This window comes from Nelumbo lutea, chromosome 7, assembly GCF_056320005.1.
Source record: "Nelumbo lutea isolate HS-2025 chromosome 7, American lotus-T2T, whole genome shotgun sequence".
Taxonomy (NCBI): domain Eukaryota; kingdom Viridiplantae; phylum Streptophyta; class Magnoliopsida; order Proteales; family Nelumbonaceae; genus Nelumbo; species Nelumbo lutea.
The window spans coordinates 56420275-56446065 of NC_142690.1; the positions used below are offsets into that span (position 1 = coordinate 56420275).

Here is a 25791-nt window from a genome sequence, read left to right on the forward strand (position 1 = left end):
ACTTACCAGCAAATCAACATCAGATCTGTCAATCACAGCCACACCCTACTTCTGGCAAGCCACTGGAACCATCCAAAAGCACCTTTTTTTGTGAATTCCACACTTTAGAAATTTGAGGTTCCTCCACCCTGGTCATTTGCCTCTTCTTTCCTACAACAATCTCCATTGAGCAACCATTACCAATCTTACTGTGTCTAAGGCAAAAACATACCTTTATTTTGTGACTGCTTTCTTTTTCTATGAACTTCCTTCTTTTCTTTTCTGACAGAAATCTCTGCTTCAGGCACTTATTTTTATGTTATAATAGTTACTTAGGTTCTGCCACACTTTGTTAAGGGCATGATGGTCTTTTTATTGTAGTCTAAAACCTATATATAAGTGGCTGTTGACTGGTGGGGAAATTATTCTATTCTCTCTTATCTGTTTTTCCCATTTCTCTCACCCTTCTTTCTTCTCTTGTACACAACAAATAGCAATAACATTTGCATAATATCAAAGCACTTTTGAAGATCTGCAGTCACTCCTAGAGTGGTCCTAGAAAACCCAGCTGGATACCTGGATTTAGAAGAAATATGCATGACTGGGAAGTTCCAAGAAATCTTCAATCTGCTGCTGAATCGCTAGGGACTCCAAAAATGGCTGTTTCTCACACATGTCAACACATGTCAGAATGTTCAAGAATTCTTAACCTAATAAATAAAAACATTCTCACATGTGAGAGTATTACACTCTCACAAACTTATTCTTTAATTCATGGAAATGAGAGCAAAAGGCATGTGACTGTAAGAAGGTGGGTAAGAAAGAACTGGTATATGACTAAGAAGCCCACATATGCCATAGGAACATGTTTGAAGCTTCATCCTAATCTGGTGCCTGTTTGTCTGAGAAATATGGAGGGATATGCAAATTGCAAATATTGCAGTTACATAGGACTCTATTGGATCTCTATTTTACCCTCACAGATGCTTGCAACAACCAAAGTAGAGGTGTAAAGGAGAGCATACGTCAAGTAGAGAGTAATGTTGGGGGTTCCTCTACAGTTTTTAGCCTTTTGAATCTTTTTGGTACTGGAGAGCATACTTAGCCATTGCTTGCATAGGTATTCGAGCTACTACAAAGCATGCTTCCATGTCAAGTAATAAGGTTCCTCCTTGAATTATATATTCTGTGGTACCTGATCACATTACTAGTATTCTCTTGTTCTCATCTTATTAGTAATGTTTTGGTAGGGAGGGTTTCTATTACTGATGATTCCCTTTCCTTTACATTTGGTGGAAGAAATGTTAGTCTCTAATGCTATTACTTCAACATTTGTCCTCTATGTTCCCAAGTTAATTATAACCTTCTTGCTGCTAGTAGTCTGCCTAAGAGTTTGAACTGATTAGTGACCTTTTTCTTCTCTAACTAGTGTGTTCATTTTTTGGATTTGGCATCAAAGGAGATGCTTGAGAGTGGTCATTAGGCGAATGACATCTACCTTTAGGTTTTGACACCTAGTAATCTTAGGTCATCAAGTAGCTAGTAGTAGTGTTTGGTCAAAATCCTTGTCAGATTATGCTTTGGCATAATCAATTAAGTCATTTTTTTCTTTAGTGTTGGAGTGTAATAGCTGTCACTTGCTAAGCATTGTAGACCAGTGTTTTAAAAGGTGTGGGAGGCGTACGCCTGGAGGTGCGGCGCTCCCAAAACGCCCTGAGGCATATGCCAGAGGCGTTGACACCTCTGAGGTGTACACCTCATGTGCTTTTTTCATGAGGTGTGCTAGCAGCATACACCTCATGCACCTCATGCACATCTTATATAAAAAGACAGAAAAAAAAATGAAAAAAGAAAAAAAGGAAAGGAAAGGAAAGGAAAAGAAAAGAAGGGGAAGGGAAAGAAAAAGAAAGAGAAGAAAAAAAGAGAAAAGGAAAGAAAAGAAAAGAAAAGGAAAGGGAAGAGAAGAAAAGATAAGGGGAAAGCAAGTGGTTTGCCCCTTCTAGGTAGTGGAATGCCTTGCGTCACACCTCCACGTTTTTAAACACAGTTGTAGACATTCTTTTTAAGTAATAAAAAATGCATCCTTGTTTGATATTGTTCATATTGAAGTGTGGAGGCCCTATTATATCATACTATGAGGGGTTACAAATATTTCCTTCTATTTGTTGGTGACCATTCTTGTTTTTCTTGGTTATTTTTTATGCATTCCCCTAGTGATGTTCCTGAACTTATTTACCAAATTTATCAGTTGATTTTACTCACTTTGAGTGAAAGTCAAAGTTTTATGATCTAATAATAATCGGGAATATTTTGAGAAATCTTTAGCGTCTTCTCTTTTGGAGAATGGGGTGATTCACCAAAGTGATTGTACTTATCAATGTTTTATTACAATGAGGCATGCACGAGGCATTCCACTACCTAGAGGCATGAGGTGTAGTTCGGAATGTAAGAGGCGTAAGCCTCCCTAACACAAGGAGGCATAAGCCTACTTAAGAAGAGGGGGAGGAGGAAGAAGAGGAAGGAGGATCCCATTTTTTGTTATTTTTGATAAAAATCTTTTATATTAATAACGAAAATGCATGACACTAGCTGAAAGGGGGGATCTTGTTGAAGCAGAGGTGAGCGGATGAGCTGGAGCGGAGAAATTATCCCCTAGCACAAAAAACCAAATTGGGCTGCATTGAAAAGGGGTTGGGGGTTCTTCCCACTTTTTTCCCTTCTCTTTCCTTCCTGTTTTCACTTAGATTCAATTGAAAAAATGAAGAGGAAGAGGAGAGGAAGGGAAGAAGAGAGGAGAAAGATTGGAGACCCAAAAATCAGGGCTGGTGGAACTCCCAATGGTATTTATAGGTATGTGACAACAAATGTAATAAAAATTGAGAATTACAAATATACTCCTATGGCACTAACTAATAATAATAAAAAAAAAAAGGAGTAATAATGGTTGACTGTGAAGACTATAACTAGATGTACCTTATTAGTATAGTCCCTGTTGTATATTACTTTTACATCTTATTCTTCTTTCCTCTTTCAGCCCTGTTTGGGCATTCTTGTAATTGTACATATCTTTTAATATATGAGACTCTTTGAGGTGGGGGTCATTCATTCTTGATGCCTCTAAGATTATTCTTGTTTTCTCTATTCAGCCAAGAGTGTTGACATGGTATCAGAGTAGATTGCTCTCTGATCTATTTTCTCGCTCTCTTGAACCTTACTAGAAGCAGTATACCTGTCGTATTTGGGCTGTCTTGATCAACCCTTTTCTGTTCTTTCTTCTTTGCGCAACCAGCAGGAGAGATTTCTTTAGATCTCTCTTGGGAGACATTGGTTTGAGGCCAAACTTCAGATCCGGTGTCACCTAGACCTGATCTATTTTCCCTACAAACAACATCTGATTTGGTGAAGTTTTTGAAGGAGTTTTGATCTTCTTCTTGGGGTGGAAACACTGTACAGTTTCCTTTTTTGGACTGCAACAGCTTTGGACTTCAGATTTGGTGTCGCTTAGACCTGATCTATTCCACCTACAAACATCATCTGATTTGGTGAAGTTTTCGAAGGAGTTTTGATCTTCTTCTTGGGGCGGCAGCACTGTATAGTTTCCATTTTTGGACTGCAACCTTTATTGGATTTCAGACCTTTAACATCAGCTTGCAATTTAAGTTTTTCTCTCCAGATTGAAGGATTCTCTCAAGCTCTCCTTAACCCTACACTCAGTTTCTGCTTTGGAGGTTTTAAGGACGACTGCCTCAATCAGCATAAGATACCTCCTTGTTTGTGAAGAAGACATCTGATGTGTTGGTAAATCACAGATTTCTCTCAATCGACTGACTCGATCAACCTATAACCCTAGATCTGGTGTTGTCGTAGGGTTCTCTTGCCTCCCATTTATTTGATTCAGACTTTAGATTCATATTTGAAGGGCCTTAGACTCGACAATCTTAAAAAACTTGCCTTTTTTGGACTGTCATCTTGAGTTCTTGATTGCTGAATTTGGTTCTTTGATATCCTTGTGCCTGGACTGCTGTTTTCTTGTTGAAATGACCTTCAATAGTGGCGATTCTTTTGTTAAAGGTAATTCTTTGGCATCTATGGTTGAGCAAAACATTCGACAACTGGTAACTTCTGCTATTCCTTCTGCTCTTTCTACTATTGGCTTACCTGGTGAGTTTTCTGGTTATTGTGCTTCTCTTTCTCATACTTGGATCATTGACTTTGGAGCTAACAACCACATGACAGGAGCCTACCCTAACCAACCATGTAACCTTACTAAAACCCATCACAAACATATTGTTACTGCCAATGGTGAAAAGTTAAACATCATTGGTAGTAGTGATCTATCTCTTAAGCTTTCACCCACTGCATCTTTCCCTCTTACCAAGACCCTTCTTGTTCCTAATCTCACTACAAACTTGTTTTCTATTGGCCAATTAATTGATGAAGGTAACATTCTTAATTTCTCTAATGATAGATGTTTGATTCAGGACCGGAACACTAGGAAGGTGAAAGGGAAGGGGCACAGGTTGGGCCATCTATTTTAATTGGAGTTTGAGAAGCCTTAAACAACATCATCAGTTTATTTCAGTTCCTCCACTTCTAGTTCCTTTCTAAATCATAGAAATAATGTTTGGGACTTATGGCATAAACGCCTAGGTCATTTACATTCTGAAAAATTAAAATTTTTGTTTCATTCAAGCCTTATTAAGAAAAAGTTCCTTCCTTGCACACCTTTGATACATCTTGTGTTTCTTGTTGCTTAAGTAAGAGTCGTACCTTACCTTTTCCTCACATATCTGAGCATGCTACCTCTCCCTTCGAGCTTATACATAGTGATGTCTGGACTGCTTCTGTCTCTTCTCGGCTTGGATGCAAATATTGTGTCGTTCATTGATGATTGTACCAGGTACACATGGATATACTTTCTTCACACAAGTCTGAGGTGTTCCCAACATTTAAGTTGTTTCATTTTATGGTGCGGGTTCGGTTCAATCATAAGTGCATATTCTCCGTTCAGATTCAGGAAGAGAATACACTGATGGAGATTTTTTATCCTATTTGAAAGATCATGGAATACAAGTGCAACGAAGCTGTCCAGATACTCATTAAAATGGTGTGGCCGAGCGTAAGAATGGACATATCCTTAGTGTTGTGAGGACATTATTGCAAGAGTCCCATACTCCACCTTCCTTTTGGGTAGAGGTTGCCAGTTCAACTATGTTTTTGATCAACTATATTCCTTCCTCAGTTTTTAATGTCTCCCTTTCAGAAGTTATTTGGTCGTTCTCCAAATTTGTCTATGCTTTATGTCTTTGGATGTGTTCATCTTCCCTCTCGTGAATGTTCTAAATTGTTTGCACAGTCTGTCATGTATGCCTCTGTGGGTTATAGTCCTGACCACAAAGGATTTCTTTGTTATGATCCCTCTATTCGTCGCATTCGTATATCATGTAATGTTATTTTCCTTGAGCACATTTCATTTTTTGCTAGAATTGCTAGACTGTCTGCATCGTTTGTTTCTATTTTGCCAAACTTTGATTCACAGGATGCTCCACCTCTTTCTGCTGAGGACTTTCTCGTCTTCTCTCACAAGCGATTATGTGCTCCAGCCGCTGTGCCCGTGATTCTCCTTTCTCCTGGTTCAAATCATCATCCTACCACTGCTCTTGTAAGTAATACCTCTACTTTAGACATTCTTCATACTTTTGTTCCTCTTCGTCGTTCTACTCGTATATCTAGACCTCCTGACCGCTATGGTTTTCCTTCAAACCATAGCTCTTTGTTTGCTGTTCTATCCTCCACAAATGTTCCTCGCTCCTACCATGAAGCTGATAGTAACCCTCATTGGAAGGAAGCCATGGATGCAGAGATTCATGCTTTACATGAGAATGACACTTGGGATCTCTTGATCGATACAAGGCACATTTAGTGCTAATATCTTTGCACAAGCAAAATGGTGAACGAACAAGTTGGAGAAACCTCTGCTACTGCAGCATTCTTCACAAATATTATTAGCAGCATTTCAACAAAGATCGATGTCCATATTGAAGTCATTTTTGTCTAAGATGCGATTGTTGTCGATGGCAACAAGGAGCATTAGCAGCAATGGTAAATCAACTGATCAACTAAGGCCAAATTCCGACTTGTTCTTTTTGCTTTATCTTCTATAAATTTTCTAGTGTTTGTAGCTTTTTTCATTTCTTCTTTTGCTTAATCTTTACTATGGGAATGGTTGCGGAATTTAGGTTCAGTTTTGTCAAAATTGTAGCTACCATATTTTGATTCTAGGTAATATTTTTGTTTTTTAATTCACAAACAGAAATAGGTAGCTTGTTTTTTGGGTTTGGAGCAATGAAATTTTGCTGCAAGGGCTCATCTTTCATTTATCCCCAATTTCTTTATTTTTATTACAATTAGATTTTTATGTTTTATGCCAAACCTAAATAGTTGAATTCTAATCAATTGAATATTCGATTATTCTCTCGAATTCAAATTCAGTTATTAATTTTAAATATTCGACAGATATCGAATCGAATTTGAATCTTTATCGAATTCGGATATATCTTGATTCGCTTCGAATTCGATCCATTTACACCCCTACATGAAGCCTCCTCCTGGATACTACAGTGATCCTTCTTCAGTATGTCACCGCAAAACATCTCTATATGGTCTAAAACAAGCTCCCCGACATGGTTTGAACGCTTTCGTGATGTTGTAATTGCTGCTGGATATAGCCAGAGTTCTTCTGATCACTCTTTATTTGTTAGGCAACGTCCTCAGGGTATTCCCAGTCTCAGGGTATGCTAAGACTGGAAATATGCTGATGCAGATTGGGCTGGTTGTCCAAACACTCGTAGGTACACTTCTGGGTGGTGTGTTTTTATGGGTGATTCACTCATCTCTTGGAGGTGTAAGAAACAACAAACAATCTCCAAGTCTTCCATTGAAGCAGAGTATAGGGCCATGTCTTCGATTTGCAGTTAGATTGTTTGGTTACCGTCTCTCTTTATGGATCTTGGCATTCAGGTTACTACTCCTATTCCTCTCTATGCAGACAATACGAGTGCTATCAAGATTGCATCTAACCCTGTCTTCCATGAGAGGACCAAGCACATCGAGGTGGACTGCCACTTTATCTGAGATCTCTTCACTACTGGGTCTATATCACTTCCTCATGTAGCCTTGGACATGCTGATTGCTGATATCTTCACCAAAGCTATGACTAGAGTTCGGCATCTCTTTCTTATAGACAAACTGATGCTTATGTTGAGGCATTAATTGGAGGGGGGGTGTGGAGACTCTATAACTTGATGTACCTTATTAGTATAGTCCTTGTTGTATATTACTTTTACATCTTATTCTTCTTTTCTCTTTCAGCCTTGTATGGGCATTCTTGTATTTGTACATGTCTCCCTTGAGTTGGGCTGTATACGTCAATCATGCCCAACTTGTCATATAACTCATTATGTTGTAGACTTAGAAGTCCCTTCGTAAGAACATCAGCAAGTTCTTCTGAATTAACATAGGGTGGCGCACACTGCACAGTTCGCCATTTTCCAACTTTTCCCTTATAAAGTGTTTGACCCCATATGTTTTTTTCCTGTCATGGGGAACAGGACTAGAAGCAATGTTTATAGCTGCCTTGTTGTCACAGTGAAGAGACATTGGGCTGTCAACATTAATCCCTAGCTCTCCTAGCAAGTTCTTAAACCAAAGCATTTGTGGAATTCCATGTGCCATAGCTCTGTATTTTGCTTCAGCACTTGATCTTGCAACTACACTTTGCTTCTTGCTCCTCTAAGTCACTATGTTTCCACTTACAAAGGTGCAATACCCACTAGTAGACTTTCTATCATCCATAGCACCATCCAACCTAGCCCCTAGAAACTTTTTCAAATACCTAAGTACCCTTTCTTCAACTTCCAAGTGTGGTACTCTTGGAGAGTGCATAAATTGGCTCAAGACCCCCACAACATATGCAATATCAGGGCATGTCACTAACAAGTACAATAACCTTACCACCAACCTTTGGAACCGTTACACATCCTTTAAAGGTTCACCATCACAATCACCCAATTTGTAATTCACATCAATAGGGGTATCAACTAGTTTTGCACTTAATTTTCATGTGTCTTGCAAGAGGTCTAGAATGTACTTCCTTTGAGACATGAAAATACCCTTTTTAGAATGGGCAACCACAGTCTCAAGAAAGTATTGTAGAGGTCCTAGATCCTTTAACACGAACTGAGTGGCAAAAAAATTCCTTCAACTTTTGTATCTCAGGGCTCTAATCACCTGCACTTATAATATCCTCTACAAGACTATCAATACTGCAACCTTTCCCTGATTCCTCTTGACAAAGAGTGTATGAACGGACTGGCATTGTTTGAAGCCAATATGTTGAACAACCATATGGAACTTACTAAGACAACATCTAGGGGATTGCTTTAACCCATACAAAGATTTCTCCAGTCTACATTACTTTTTCCTCACTGCCTTTGGTACGGAAGCTAGGTGGTTGAACCATATACGCCTCCTCCAGATTACCATTCAAGAGAGCATTTTTGATATCAAGCTGATGCAACTTCCAATCAAGACTCACATCTTGAGACAGGAGGGCATGAATAGAATTAATCTTTGCAACTGGTGCGAAGGTCTCTACGTAATTAATTCCATACAACTGTGTGTAGCCTTTTGCCACCCTCACCTTATACCTTTTTACTATTCCATCCGCATTGTGCTTCTTTGGAAACAACTATTTACACCTTATTGGCTCCTTCCCCTTTGGAAGATCCACCAATTCCCATGTATTATTCTTGTGTAGTGGAGGTCATTAATTTCCTCCATAGCATCTATCCATTCAGAGTAAGGCAAGGCCTCTACAACACTTCTAGGATGGAGATACTATCAATGACAGACAAGAAGGTACAGTAAGAGGGTGAAACATTATCATAAGACACATAGAGATCACTTAAAGACCTTGCTCATTTCCATGTTTTTCTTCATAACTATCGTAGAGATCACTTAAAGAAGGTAATGATTTTTCCTTTCTGCGACACCATTCTGTTGTGGTGTCTTTTCACAAGAGATACAATGTAGGGAACCATGTGATGCAAAAAACTCAAATCACTATGGAAGTATTATTTTGCATTATTGGATTGAAATATTTGAACCTTCACATGAAACTGTGTAAACACCATTTTCTGAAAATCTTTTACAATTTTCAGAACTTCACCTCTAGTTTGCCTAGGAAATATCCTTGTGTAATGAGAGAAGTCATCAATTAAACTTATAAAATATATGTAGCCACCCTTAGAGGTTATAGTAGTGGGTCCCCAAACTAAGGTTTAAAATGTCGGTGTCGGAAATATTGTATGAAACTGTTGTAAAAATTATAGACATGGTGGAAACATTGTAAAAGATGCAAAATATAGAATTGTATTTTATGAAACAATAAAAAAAGCATAGGCACACCTTTTTAAATTGGGAAAATCTATGATGTCAGAAAGACATGGTATCTAAAGAGTTTTACCAATCAAAACACACCCGTGAATTTTGATAATTTCCACTTGATTGGTTAACACGTTTATGATACTGGTTAATTGGTCATATAATTTTCGTATATCATGTCTTTCCAGTATCATATTCAATAAACCCTTTTAAATTATTATCTTGTTCCAAATCATTAAACAAAGCTAAGAAACTAAGGTTATAGACAAAGGAATACTTCTGAAGTTGACCTGTAAACCTTAAGATTCAGAGATTCATGATAGAATGGGTTAAAGCAAAATTTAAACTAATAGAAAATGTAAATGGTTGTAATAGATCAACCAATAATCTATTACACGAACAAAAACTAATATTTAATTTCATGTTTGATATGAATTTTGAGCTAGCTCAAAGTAGTAATCATGTAAGTTAGGTGGGCAATAACATTGTTAATCCACATATCTACAATATTGTCACCAACTTATGTTATAATACTATATCTTGTACTGCGCATAGTGATGTGTAATGTTCATTGGGGAATATGTCAATTCCAATAAACTTTCATGTTGCTACCCATGGAAGTGGAAATGGAATACTCTCTCTTCTACTCCACATAGTGCTGGTACTGTTCATTGGGTAATATGTTGATTCTTGTAAAATTTATCATCACTGCCCATGGACTGTTACGACCTTCTCTGTTTTCTGCAACCTAAACAGTGGATTCTTGATCACCTCCTTCTCTCCCCTCTTCCTTTCTTTATTCTTTCTTTCATTGCCTTCCATTCTCTGTCTTTTCAAACCTGACCTGAACTGTTACAACCAGTGTTTTAAAAGGCATGTGAGGCGTATGCCTCTAGGCGAGGCGCTCCCAAAACGCCTTGAGGCATATGCCAGAGGCGCTGACACCTTTGAGGCGTACGCCTCTTGTGCTTTTTTCATGAGGCGTACGCCTCATGCACACCTAATATAAAAAGATAGAAAAAAAAAAGAAAAAAGAAATAAAGGAAAGGAAATGAAAGGAAAAGAAAGGGAAGGGAAAGAAAAAGAAAGAAGAAAAAATGAGAAAAGGAAAGAAAAGGAAAGGGAAGGGAAGAAAAGATAAGGGGAAAGAAAATGGTTTGCCCCTGCCTCATGCACGTCGAAAAGACCCCCCCTTTCAACTAATGTTTTGCATCTTTATTCTTAATATAAAAGATTTTTATTAAAAATAAAGAAAAAATGAGATTCCCCCTTCCTCTTCATCCTCCTCCTAACCCCCCTCCTCTTAAGGAGGCTTACGCTTCTTGCGTTCTGAACTATGCCTCACGCCTTTAGGTAGTGGAACGTCTCGTGTCATGCCTTCGCGTTTTAAAACATTGGTTACAACCTGCTAACTAATGGCCCTTGTTTGCATTTTGATCCTCAGCAATGAGTTGAGCCCATCCATTGAACACCAAAACTTCATCACTAGCATTGAGCAATCCACACACACTCCATTCAGGCAGTGTTTTAAAAGCACAAGGCCCAAAAAAGGCTTAGGGGTCAATTTGTGGCCGAGGTGCAAGGCGCAAGGCGAGGCGCGCACCTTTTTGAAGCAAGGCACAAAATAAAAAAAACTACTAAAAAATAAAAAAAGTCATAAAATTCAAAAAAAAATGCTAAAAATTCAAAATAATGCAAAAAAATAAAATATTAAACATAAGATAAATAAAAAATATAAACTTAAATTTTAAAATAAATGTTTTAAAAAAGTAAAAAACCTATTATCTAAAATTAAAGTACATAAATATAGCATGTAAAGCATATTCAAATGAGAATTTAACAAGGCAATGATTTGAGTTCACTTAGCTAGGCTAAAATACTACTAGATTTGAGTTTGGGCTTGAGTTTGATTTGAACTATATTTTCTGGCTCGAGCTTGATACAAGTAAATATTCAATGAGTTCGAGTTCGTCTAGAAAACTCGAAAATAAATATATTTGTATATTTTATATGTATGATACTTTTTATAATATATAATATATATTTTTATGTATGTATGTGTTAATCGAGCCAAGCTCGCGAGCATTCGAGCCAAACTTTTTATTGGTCGAGCTCGAGCTTGAATAACTAATTGAGCTTACCCCAAGGTTGGAACTGGCTTGAACTCAATTAGAATCGAACTCAAATCGAGCCTAATCGAATTCGAGCCCGAACTGTTAGAGCTTGATTCAATTGCAGCCCTAATTGGGATGTTTTACTTTGACCAACTATTGACAGTCCAGAAATACAACATTAACCTCCCTTGAAATTAAAAAGTTTAAGGTGCTGACAAGAAACATGGACCTAAGATTACAATGGGTGGGGAGATCAGCAAATACTATGGTGGACTGTCCAGCCAAGCAAGGGGCAGCTAGGGAAGTTTTGTATTGGGCAAAACTGTACCTTATTGCTTTTGTTTTCTTCTGTAGTGGAGAGATCGCAGCTTGCGCCTCTCCAAGGGCTGCTTGTATGTGCTAATATTTCCAAATTAATAAAATGTTAATTTATTTATCAAAAACAAAACATTAACCTCCCTTGACAAAAGCCTATCTGTTGTCTGGTTGATCTGATATTTGGAGGGCCTGCTATATGCTTCTTAAGCTTCAATATATCCAAATTAACCTCCCTTTTTTCTATCAAAAAACATAAAAAAAAAAAGAATCAGCTCAGTCAACAGTTTGATCAAGAGAAGTTGAGTCTACAACTACTGCCTAGAAGTTGGACTGTTGCTATGAACAGTCTTCTCCATCTTTATCTTAGCCTTCTGAGGTTTGGTCAAGAAAGCTATCTATAATTTGTGTATAGCTTTTCATATCTACTGAGAGCTTTTGTTTGCTTAGATTAGGACCTTGTGAGAGATCTTTTCTCCCTGCTGTTTCTCTTAAAGAAATTAAGGCTTACGTGCATCATAGAGGGAGTTGAATTTTCCAATTTTATGAGCATGTGGAACTAATAAATAAACATATAAATAACACTTTTGATTTTTTTAGGTTCTTAAAGTTTCTTGTGTGCATCTTGTAATTTCTCCTTAGCTTAGGGATTAATATCTTTATGCATAGATTCTTCCCTATTTTTTAAATAGCTTTTTTTGGTCAAAGTTCAATATATTTCATTAGGATAAAAAGAATATTAGAATTTGATATATGTTTATTTTGATGGATCAAAGTTTGAGATATTTATGTTTCATGTGTTTGTATCTGATCTCATTTAATCAAATGGGCGTTCCATGTTGTAGGTTTCTCAAATATATATTTGTATGACTTATTCTGTCGTTACTTCCAGGTGAGGAAGGGTCACTCCAAGATCTTTCAAGAGGATATTGTTGATGTGTTGGATAAACAATTGCTTGAGGGTATGGGTGTATTACTTACAGAGGAAGAGCAGCAGAAATGTGAAGAGAGTGTATGTACCTATTTTTATAGAAATTGTTATTAAGTGGTCCGTCCTAAAATGATAGCCGTTATCTGGTGTTTCTTTTAATTATTGGGGCTCTATGCTTATAAAATAGGTATCATTTGAAAAGAAGAGATTGCTAGCTGTACATGAAGCTGGTCATATATTATTAGCTCACTTGTTTCCTCGATTTGATTGGCATGCATTCTCCCAATTGCTACCTGGTGGCAAGGTACAAATTTGGAATATGGTTGGATATTAAGCTTGTTGCTATTGAATTATTTTCTCGAGATGTTTGTTGATGTATCAATTTTGAACTTGATTAGGAAACTGCAATATCTGTGTTCTATCCTAGAGAAGATATGGTAGATCAAGGCTATACAACCTTTGGTTACATGAAGATGCAAATGGTAGTAGCACATGGTGGTCGTTGTGCTGAACGTATTGTGTTTGGGGATGACATCACTGATGGAGGAAGTGATGATCTGGAGAAGATTACTAAAGTATGTAGTATTTCCTCTCTCAAGTGAAGTTAAAATTGATGCTTCTCTTGGTGGTAGATGTTAAATACATCCAAGGTTCTCCAACGAATTTATTGATTGCTTGAGGTTTTATATAGCTAATGTTTTGTTCCCAGAATATGGTATTTGTGTCCTGGTCAATAGCGAAAAGGTTTACCAGAATTTGCTGTGTTCCTTATGTAGATCTGCATTGTTTCAGAGTAGTGCACCCAAGCCTCCCATTGGATAAAATTTCCTAGTCACCTTACATCAAGTATTTTAAATAATTTCAAGTAGCAAAAAAAAGAAAAACAATGGGGAAATTTAATCCAAGCTAAAAACTCAAGGAATCAAGATGAAAAATTAAGAGCATTTTAATTTGCTTGAGGTGGGTGCACATGGATGGGACTGGCTTTCTGCATCTCTGCCCCAAGACCACCATGGGTTGGGCTGAGATCTAATTCAAGGCTCATTTTTTAGGTATTCTTATATACTTTTCATATTTTCTAATGTTTGATGGGCATAACATAATTTATATCAAAAAAGTTGTATTACCCACTTGTCAAGGAATTCTTAAGTTCTCTTATTTGAGTTCTCACTTAAGATTGTGAGGTAATTTCTGTAGCTGCAGATGATAAATTATAGTTCTAATAATTGTGAAGTCCTCTGATTATTGCAGATTGCAAGAGAGATGGTTATCAGCCCTAGGAATTCGAGATTGGGGCTTACAACATTGACAAAAAGGGTTGGTTTAATGGATCGACCAGATAGTCCTGATGGCGAGATGATAAAGTATAAGGTACCATTAAGAATTTCTCATAACATCACCAAACTCACTCTAATCAGAACATTTTTTTTTATTGATTTATGATCCTGATTGTCTAAATACACTTTTTACCTTGATAGTGGGATGATCCTGATGTGATTCCAGCAGACATGACAGTTGAAGTGTCTGAATTATTTACTCGCGAACTTACAAGGGTAATCATACTTTCCTTTAAGAATTTACATCTTATGAGTCAGTGGATTATAAAGATAACATATTTGATTAGCTTTCCATCTGTATTTCTCTATGATTTAAGATTACTTGAGTATTTGATGCCTGTTTTGAAGAATTCTGATATTGGTCAAACTTTCCATTTATTCTTTGTTGTAAATATCTAGTTAATGTGACGCAGGGAGAAGATTTCATCATACTGCTTTTAAAACACACTAACAAAATAGAGGTCTGGGTACCACTACATGTATACTTTTCTTTGAGTACATGTCAGGGCATTTTTAAATGCCAATAATCCTTAGATCTGAAAGGAATATGATGCAGTGTGGTGATGCCTACCAAGTAATTCATGAAAGACTAGCTATGAGCTAACATAGATCACGTTCATGTTGTATGAAAAGAAGCGTAGGGAGGGCTGTTGAGTCTTCTTACTAAAGTTTGTTTGGATTCCTCTGAACCAAAAAAAAACAAACAAACAAACGGTTTTGGTCACCACAGGCTAAAGGGTCCTTTTCTTGTTCTTCTTTCTTCAGGTCTCTCTATTAGTCCCCCTCTCAACAATCTTTTCCTGTCAAGCTTGGTGCGGGCCTATTCCTCCTAAGTTATGGATTTTTGCTGGGAAGTGTTCTATGGGAAAATGAACACCTTGGATAATTTACAAAAGAGAAGATTGTTCCTTTGTCTGTCCCCTAACTGGTGCATCCTTTGCACCAGACATTACATGATTTGTCTCAGGAGTCTTTTGATGTTGGGAAGGGTCTTTAGGGCTTCTGTCCATCTGCCTCCATGTGTATTACACCTTTTTTTTTATCAGTAACAGAAAATTTTATTAAGACTATGAAACTTTAATTACAAGAGAGGGGGAGGTAAACTTCCTTAACTCCCCCACCAACACAAAACAAGGATACAATATTAGAAATGAGCCCAAAAAAAGGAACCCCTATTCACCCCTTGTTTGGTTAATCCATCAGCGAGTGAGTTAGCAGTTCTCTTTACCCATCTGTATTTCACCTTGTGTTGATAGTTCAGTTGAACCAGGTTCAGAAATATAGAAAAGAGAAAAAGAGAAGAAGAAGAGAGGAAGAAGAAGATAGTTCAGCTGTATTTCACCTTGTGTTGATAGTTCAGTTGTATTTCACCTTATTTTGTCAATGCAAAATACAATGTCTAATATGCCCTTACTTAAGTTTGGGACATGTAACTTAACACGGTACCAAATAGACAAAACACATCTTAACTCATGATGAAAACACAGAAATACCCTTCCATAGCCGACTCTAACAAACCTCAATGTCCCTAGTCAGCTTGTTACATATATGTCATATAGTCCCAGCTTGTTACATATATAATTCACTCTTCCCAAACTCAACCCTTTTGTAAACAAGTCTGCCCATTGATCACCTGTTCTCACATGCTCTGTACTTATGACACCATTAAGGACTTTTTCCCTTACAAAATGGCAATCCACCTTTATGTGTTTAATCCTCTCAATAAAAATTGGATTGGATGAGATGTGAATTGCAGCTTGGTTGTCGCATTATAGTTTCATGGGTTTGCTTATTGAGAACCCGACTTCCTGCAAAAGATTTTTCAACCACACTAGTTCATATGTAGTCTGTGCCATGGCCCTGTATTCTGCTTCAGCACTACTCGCTACAACAGTTTGCTTCTTTCTCTTCCACGTCATCAAATTTCCTCTAAGAAAGGTGCAATAACCTGTAGTGGATCTCCTGTTAGATACTAAATCTGCCCAATCTGCATTTGTATAGCCAACTTTTTCAAGACTTCCTCCTAGCTTGGACAATAATCCATGGCCTGGAGCCCCCTTCAAATACCGTACAATTCTAAGGATTGCATCCTAGTGAGGAACTCGGGGGCTTTGCATGAATTGACTTACCACATTGACAGCAAAGAAGATATCTGGTCTAGTAATAGTTAAGTAATTCAGTTTTCCCACTAGCCTTCTATACCTTCCGGGATCATCAAACAATTCACCTATATTACCGCCCAACTTCACATTCGGTTCCATGGGAGTTTCAGTTGGCTTAGCACCTAGTAGTCTTGTTTCTTCTAGTAGGTCAAGAACATATTTCCTCTTACACAAGTTTATACCTCGCTTCGATCTAGCAACTTTTATTACCCAAGAAATACTTCAACTTCCCAAGATCCTTTGTCTTAAAGTGATCTTGTAGAAAGACCTTCAGTTTATCAATCCCAAGTCTATCATTGCCAGTTATGACTTTGTCATCCATGTAAACCACTAGCAAGATCTTCCCGAACTCTTTCACTACTTCACGAAATTTGCCAAACCAAGCACAAGGAGACTGTTTGAGCCCATAAATTGCCTTCTTGAGCTTACACACCTTACCATCCTCCCCCTGAGCGACAAACCCTGGTGGTTGCTCCATGTACACCTCCTCTAGAAGATATCTCCATGGAGGAAGGCATTTTTAATGTGAAGTTGAAACATGCGCCAATCATAAATAACTACTAATGAAATCAAAACACGGACTGAGCCAATCTTAGCAACAGGGGAAAAGGTTTTTACATAATCTATACCATATAATTGAGAATATCCTTTGACAACCAATCGGGCTTTCAGCCATTCCACTCTCCCATCTGATAGATAGTTAACAATATACACCCATTTACAACCAACAACATGCTTACCTGAGGGGAAGATTGGTGAGTTCCCACGTGTGGTTGTGTTTAAGGGTAGAGAGTTCCTCTTCCATAGCTTTACGCCACCCTAGTGAGGTAAGAGCCTCCTGGACATTCTTAGGTGTAAACATAGAAGAAAACAGAGAAACAAACTGGCAATGTGAAGCGGAAAGGTGAAGGACAAAAACATAATTGGATATAGGGTGCAAAGTACAACTACATTTACCTTTCTGCATTGCAATAGGAAGATCAAGATCAGAAGGCAACTTGAGTAGCAACTTGGGTGTAGAAGCAACTGGATCTGTAAATGAAGTAGAAGCTAGAGGAGGTGTTGGTCTTTGTCGATGAGTATACACTTGGAAGATTGGTGGTTGTTTAGTATGATCCTGCACTGGTGGAGGTCGAGACTCAGTCACAACAGGAATAACAAGAATGAAATCATCAATTGGAAGGGGAAGAGGAAGAGGAAGAGGGACCTCTATGGAAGAGAGAGACATATCAGGACCTGAAAAGAATGACGCAGACTAAAAAAATGTAACATTATGGCAAACAAATTATTTTCGAGTAATGGGGTTGTAGCATTTATACCCTTTTTGAGTCCTAGAGTAGCCAAGAAAGATGCACTTAATCGTGTGTGTATCCAACTTGTCTACATCAGGACCTAGATTATGAACAAAGCACACACACTCGAAGATCCTACGAGTCAAGGGATATGGAGACAGAGTGGGAAACAAAATCGAAAAAGGAGGGCGACCGCCAAGAATGAATGAAGGCATGTGATTAATGAGAAAACAAGCTGTAAGCACTACATCACTCCATAAACGTTTAGGAACATTTATATGATGAAGGGACCACACTGTTTCAAGTAAATGTCGGTTCTTTCTCTCAGCCACCCCATTTTGTCGGGGGTGGATGCACAGGAGGTCTGATGAATAATGCCATGTTGCTCCAAGTACTGTTGAAATGAAGGAAATACTCTGCCATTGTTTGAACGGAGAATTTTAATTGGAACACCAAATTGTGTACGTATCTCAGCATGAAATTTTTGGAAAATGGAGAATAATTCACCCTCTTTCATTAAATAAATCCATGTCATTCCTGAACAGTTGTCAACAAAAATAACAAAATACTTGTAACCATTATAGAACTCAATTTTAATTGGACCCCAAACATCTAAATGGATTAAAGCAAAAGGACTCGGCATACAACTATCAACTCTAGGATTAAAGGAAACCTGATGGTGTTTTCCATATTGATGCGTCTCACACTACAAAGAAGACAAACGACTCAATGACGAAACAAGTAGCTTGAGAGCTTTAAGAGATGAATGACCAAGTCTACAATGCCGCTGGAGAGGAGTCAAAGAAGTTTGAAGTGCAACTGTGGATCCACCACCGTCAAGATAATACAATCCACTAGCTTCATTCCCTCCACAATCTTCTTTCTCGTTTTGAGATCCTGAAAAGCACAAGAAGAAGAGTAAAAAGCGATAGAACAATTGAGAGACTTGGTTAGTTTACTAATAGACATAAGATTAAATGGAAACTTGGGTACATATAAAACTTGGGTACATATAAAGAGATGTAGTGTCAATATTACCAACACCACAAATGGGGGAAGGAGAACCATTGGCTAGGGTAATATTATGTGACGTGGAGGTCTGAGAAAGGGAGGAAAACACACTTGGAGTCCCGGTCATGTGATCAGAGGCTCTAGAGTCAATTATCCAGGGGAAGGTTTTGATGCCAAGCAAGTCATACCTGAATGGGCAAGGGTAGCAGTATCCTGTTGTGAAATAGCTTGAAGGAACCTCTCATACTCATCTCTTGGGACACTCATCATCTCCTTCCCGGAAGTAGTTGTGGATGTAGAAGGTGTTGGATCAACTTGCTGATTATCACCAATTTCACTGCCACCAACAACAGCATGATTAGCTCATCTGTCCTTTCCACAGTGCGTACATTTCTTAGTAGTGCTTCCTCTTCCTCTACCACAGCCTCCCCCTGAATCACGACCTCCACCAGTACCATGACTATGACCGAACATGGGGTTACCACAACCCCCTCGAACTATACGACCACCTCCTCTATTTCCATAAGCTCCTCCTCATGGTCCAATAAATTCTGATCTATCAGAAGTTATGGTACCCTTTGTGGGTCCAAGAGAGATCCTCTAAAGTGGGAAGGGCAGATCCACCCAATATTTGTGCTCTGATAGATTCATACTCTGATTTCAGCCCCACTCAGAACCGGGTAACATCAAGTTGCTCCCTTTGTTGTTGCTGAATTTTGACATCTGGAGTTAAGGGATAATAGACATTAAGTTCGTTCTGAAGATTTCTCATACTGGCATAATACTCTTTAAGGGCCTGATTTCCCTGTTGCAAACTGAAGTACTCCTGATAAAGCTGATAAACTCTTGTAGTATTGTCTTGGCCGGAATAGATTTTCTTAGCATGCTCCCATATCTCCTTTGCTGTGTCTAAGAACATAAAGTTAACACGGATTTTGGGTTCCATACTGTTCCACAATCACGTCATGATTTGAGCATCCTCCTACTCCCAATCACTAAAACCCGGAGATTCAGTTGTAAGTTTCTCCTCCCGCACATGTTTTACTTTCTTCTTAGCCTTAAGAAACACTTCCACCGGCTTAGCTCATGGCACATAGTTTTCACCGTTTAGTTTAAAGGATGCCATCTGCACATTTAAAAAATCTGAGGAAATCATCACACTTGATTTCTGGTCACCACTGACATCTCCCATTGATGCCATCAAGGTTTCAATTCAAGAAACTGGTTCTGCCCTTCCAGAAAAAAAAAAGTAATTATCAGTCCAGACACACCTACTGTTGTTCTTTGAGTACTACACCAGTTCACTCACCACCGTACAGCACCTCCTCATCCAACCACCATGATACTACCTAAGAACACATTTGGCCACTTGTTAGGATAAAAAAAAACCACGACCTCTAATAACACCACAACCACCATCTGAAAAAAAAAAATCCCTCTTGAAACTGCTCAGTAGAGGGTTCAAACCATCACAAACACAACCACACGACCACTAAGGCTGTCACACATGGTGACAACAGTCCAGAAACCTCCTAATAGAGCTGCTGCACTCCTCTCTCACCTGTAATCCAGACCACCGTAACCTTAGCACCTGAATAAGTTACCACAGCCCTCTGTAGATTGCCGCAGCCTTCTCTTACCCTTAATCCAGGTTGCGCAGCCCAGAAAAAAAATAAAAAGAAAGAAGGGGAGGACTGATCATAGCACCATGAAGTTGAAGCTGTAGTCTTCTTCTCTCCTGTTTAGCGCCCTGATACCATGTGTTGATAGTTCAGTCGAACCAGGTTCAGAAATATAGAAAAGAGAAAGAGAAGAAAAACTGTTGTTCTGAGAAGTCAAAGAGACCCTCCCAGTTGACCATATATATATGTATGCATGTATGTATGTATATGTATATGTATATGTATATATTTGTCAATGCAAAATATACAATGTCTAATATACCCCTACTTTAAGTATGGGACATGTAACTTAACACAGTACCAAACAGACAAAACACATCTTAACTCATGATGAAAAGACAGAAATACCCTTCCTTAGCCGACTCTTAACACACCTCAATGTCCCTAGTCAGCCACTTAAATTTTTTCCTTTTGATGTAATTCCATATACCAGAGTTGTCTTCCTTAGCCATCTCACCACCACCTCCGAGTCACGTTCAATAACCAATCTTCTTATGTTTAACTCCCTTGCTCTTTGAGCACCTTCTAGAGCTGCAAGGATCACAGCCCTAAAAGAGTCTCCTTCTCTAATAGGGCTTGAGAACATGGCTAGAATAAGCCCTTCCTCATTATTCCTAAACACTCCCCCTATACCAGAGAGTCCTGGTTCCTTAAGCTACTGCCATCAAAGTTCAGTTTTATGAACTCAGAGGGGGGAGAGGCCCAAGGGGATTAGAAACCTTATTAACATAGTCAGAAATAACTATCTCTTTCCAATTTCTCAGCAAGTCACCCAAGAAGAAATCTGTGAATAGGTCCAGGGATTTTAGCCAATGAGCCACCCTTAAGTATATCAATTCTATTAAATTCTCAATGGATCTCTCCTTTTCTGAGACCAACAGATCGCTGCCCTAATTCATCTCCACATAATTCTCCCTCTTTTTATTGGCCAGCTAAGGGAGAAAACCCATTCCCAAATAGTTCTAGTAAACATGCAAGAAATCAATAGGTGGTAACCAGTTTCCCCATCAACTTTGTAGAGAATACACCTATGCGGGGATAAACAAGAATTGGGTCTCTTTCTTGGAAGCAGGTCACCTGTGTTAATTGTTTATAGGAATGTCTCCCGATAAAAACTACCAATTGGTTGGACTGATTTGGGGTTTGATATTTTTCCATTTACGTACACCTTAAATTACCTTTTTGCCCCTTTCCAACCTATTGCTCAATTGACCAACCCTTTGCTTGGAAAGGTTTTGATAATACCTCCCTTATTAGTGCCTTAGTGCATCTCTAGAAAAGTTTTGTAGAGATATGGGAGCTACTTCGCCTACAAGAGGAGCAATGTGCCCCAATTGAAAGTGGTAGTACAAACTTGATGACTTTTTGAACTCAAGGGTAACTATCTCCTTCCTTATCCATTGCATTATTCGAGAATTGTCAAAAACCTCAACGTCTTGACAAAGAGAATGCATTGAGAATCACCATTGGGGGTCACAATAGGTGATGGGTCTTTTAGGATCTCCCTCCTTTTCACTTGTGGTTTAGACCCTTATCACTGCATCACCTAAAACTAAATTTTCCAAAGGAATTTTCTGGCATAAAGTTAAGCCAGACACCATTGGCTCCACCTTTGCTATCCCTCAAGATCTTTGCCACTAATTACACACGAATTGCTCAATTGGTACTCAAGTTCTTTGGGACGTTGAAGATTCTTGGGTGGAACTCCAGCCAAATGGAAATAAAGGATCCCCTCCACCACTATGTTAACCGCCACCTTTACCAAACTTTTCTTCCTTATTTCCATCCTCACCCACTCACTGCTTTCCTTTTCTTGATAGGAGTTATCAGCTTCATAAAACCTACACTTAACTCCCCAATCATTTCAATGATTTTACTGCCCCACAAATTTATTGGCAGGCCAAAGGCCCTTATCCAACAACTTAAGATGTCCCATCCTTCATGACACCACGAAATCCTTGGTACCATTGACCTATCTAGAGTTTATGATCATGTATGACCACCTCTTGTGGCCATACATGTAGTGGGAGACAAATATACCTTTCTTCAATCTTGCTACTTCAACGGCGAAGAAGAAAATACTTAAGTTCCCCAACTTTTTGATTTCAAACGTTGATGCCAAAACCCTTTTTAATATCTCAATCTTAATAGGGTCATTTCCATAACCACTATGTCAAACTATCAACGCATCACGGAACCACTCCAGAACCTTTTTCCAATTGAGACCATTGAATAAAGTTAAATGTTGATGTTTTGGACTTGATTCAGAAATTGATGATGTTTTGGACTTGATTCATATCCTTAATGGGATTTACTTGGATTCCTCTAAACCTGACAGTTGTATTTGGACCCTTTCTTCCTTTGGTGTATTTTCCTGCGCCTCTTTCTTTAGGGCCATGATCCAACCTTTTGACTCTTTGGGGACACCTTTCCCGGTTAAGGAGGTCTGGGGTAATTCCATACCTCCAAGAATTGGGGGTTTTTGTTGGGAAGTCTTCCTGGAAATAGTTAATACTTGTGACTTGCTCCAAAGGAAAAAGGACTAATTGGTGTTTATCCCCACACTGGCGTGTTTTGTGTAAGGCTAATGGAGAAACTTGCTTTCATTAATTAATTTCCTGCCCGCTTGCATCCTTTGTTTGGAAATGTCTCTTTTCGTTGTAAGGATGCAGGTGGTCTCCCCTGGCTAATGTGCAAAGCTTATTTGCCTCTACTTTCTTGAGATGGCCAAAGAAAAGGGGACGAGTATTATGGAGATGTGTAAGGGTGGCTGTGAGCTGGACCTTATGAGAAGAAAGAAATAGAGAAGCTTTCATTGATATTATTATGGTGAGAGTGGTTCATTGGTTTAACTCTATGAAGATTTTTTATGATTTCTCAACAGATGATATCATGAACAAATGGAAGGGAGTGGCTAGTTCTGATTGCCACAATCCTATCATAAAGCCTGCTTGTTCTCCTCCAATGTTTGATTACGTCAAGTTGAATTTGATGTAAGTAGTGCTGGGAATCCAGGCCCATCTGGTATAGGAGGGGTGTTTAGGGACAGTGAAGGCAAGATCATTGGTCTTTATTCAGGCCCAATTGGAATAGGTGACTCCCTAAGGGCTGAGGTTATGGCGGTTATGGAAGGTCTGCAAAAGGCAAAAGATCTGAATGTCACAAAGCTGATTGTAGAAGGTGATTCAAAACTGGTTTTGGAATGGTTGCAAAAGGATGATAAAGGATTTTGGATCTTTAATAATGAAAAAAAGAGATTCAAGATATGGAAGTGCAGTTCAGTTGGGTTAAAAGGGCAGTAAGTGGTTTTGATGATGTTTTAGCAAAACAAGGGGTGGGGAGGAATCAGTTGTTTTGGGCTCAGCTGTAACAGTGTTTTTGTTTGTGGAGAGTTAAGATAGTTTACCTCTCTCTATCTTGTAATTCTTAATATTTCGAATGAAATTCTGTTATTGATAAAAAAAAAAAGGTTAAATGTTGCGACTATCATGATACCCACTCATCCTTCTTGTCTCAAAACCAAAGGCCATCAATGTTTCAGTCAAGTGCTGCTCCTGTAAAGTACAACCTACAGTCAAATCTTTCAAAATGCATCTAAACCACCATAAACAAGTCTGTCACAGACAAAGAAGTTATCACTCACCACTGGATGATTAAGGCTGAAAAGTATGTCACCCTTTCAGACACCACCCCAATACTTTTCAATGGACAAATATATATAAGAAAAAGAGCAAATTTATTAAATTCCAAGATGGATGTGAAAAAACAGGCCTTGAACAGTTGAACCTTTATATTGTCCAGAATAGCATAAACAGTTGTGACCATAGCACCTAGATCTGTGATCAAAACTATGATCAGCCTTTATGGTCTGATAATACTCTTTTGAGTAAAAATTGGCCATGCATTCCAATGGAGAAAGTATATATTGAACGATATCAAGGAAAACTCCTTGACTGAACAGTCAAATAAAACCAAGTAAAGAAGCTGATACAAAATCACTCAACTGATTAAGTTAATTTTCCCTTACTTCAATTGACTATCAACAGACTACTACAAATGCAGTTGGTTGTTGTTCTAGGCCCAGAATCCAAGCCCAAATCACTGTTAAATCCTTGTCCTGATCCTACTCAGTTATCATGTCAGAACTAAACAAGATGTATGCTGAAACCCAAGAACACAAAATGCAAAGAGAGTTCAAAAGATTGGTCTTGGAACCAGTCCTAAAAGATATTTCTATTTTATGTTTAAGATATATACATTATGCAAAGACCAATCTGCCCCTATGAGCTAAATAAAATGCATGTACATATAGGATTCTATGTACTCATCATATGGTAACACTACACAAAAGGATATAAAATTATTATAACTGTTTTATCTCTTCCTCACAAACATTACAACCATTTTCCTGTTCACATCCGAAATAATTTATCATATGATATTGTTTCTTTTAGCACTTTTTTATCAGCTAGTAATATAATTTATTTGTTCATTTATGGATGCTTGATCTATCTTACATTATCTACATTTCTTGTTCTTTTTATTTTTCTCTGTGCATTTAGCAAGTGATGGTTGATTTTCTCTTTTCTCCCTTTCCACCATCTCCAGTACATTGAAGAGACAGAAGAATTTGCAATGAATGGTTTAAAGCAGAACAGGCATATCTTGGATATGATTGCCAGGGAACTTGTAGAAAAATCAAGGATAACTGGATTGGTAATGCATGACCATTATTTTTTCTCATTCTTTTTTTCCAGTAAAAGAAATCTGAAGCTGATTTTTTGGAAGAGATCATGTTAGTCCTTGTTTAGCAAGTATTCTTAGGTTGATCGATATCTATTTAACAAGTTCCATGCAAGTAAGGTTGTAACCGGATAGGATTTGGATCAGATCTACCTATATTTGAATCCGATCCTATTTACATTTGCATTTGAATCTAATTTTACCCATCAGATTATGTTCAGACTTGGATCAGATTTGGATATTAAATATGATTATTAAATTAAATTAATATGTTTATTAATAAAATGAATTAAAAATAACTTAAATCAGACTTAAAATTGTGAGCCTATCATGAACGTATGATGTTTAAACCATTTTTATCAATAAATGTGTACATTTTTACAGACAAATGTATATATACATGCTAATATTATAGATGGATCTTAATCAGATTGGATTGGGGTGGATCTGGATCCACCCCAATTATAAATAGGATTTGATTTTTGAAATTGAAATCCATTTTAATTAAATTGGTTTTCAAACTTGGATCCCAGTATCTGGATACATGACAACCCTACTTGCAAGTGAAATTTTATAGTACAGTTGGACTTCAAATTAATAACAGGCACTGAATATCTGGATGCTTGCATCCTTGTATTTGTCACCAAAATGATGGTGGATAGCATGGTTTTATAAGACTTAGGAATAGCTATTATCAACTATGAGTTTCCTACCAACAAATGCAGCTCTATTTTTTGTTACGTTTCCTAAGAAAATAACTTTTTTCTAAGAGCAATGAACC

At 38.0% G+C, this 25791-nt stretch overlaps 1 protein-coding gene across 1 annotated transcript in view; it reads left to right on the forward strand.

The window, feature by feature from the left end:
* The window catches only part of FTSH12 (FTSH protease 12), a 113572-nt gene that overhangs the window by 75608 nt on the left and 12173 nt on the right, over positions 1–25791 (forward strand). Inside the window, exons 12-17 of the mRNA XM_088955336.1 lie at positions 12745–12864; positions 12971–13087; positions 13182–13358; positions 14035–14154; positions 14262–14336; positions 24876–24983. Coding sequence (XP_088811462.1) covers positions 12745–12864; positions 12971–13087; positions 13182–13358; positions 14035–14154; positions 14262–14336; positions 24876–24983 — 717 coding nt within the window. The remainder of the gene's footprint in view (positions 1–12744; positions 12865–12970; positions 13088–13181; positions 13359–14034; positions 14155–14261; positions 14337–24875; positions 24984–25791) is intronic.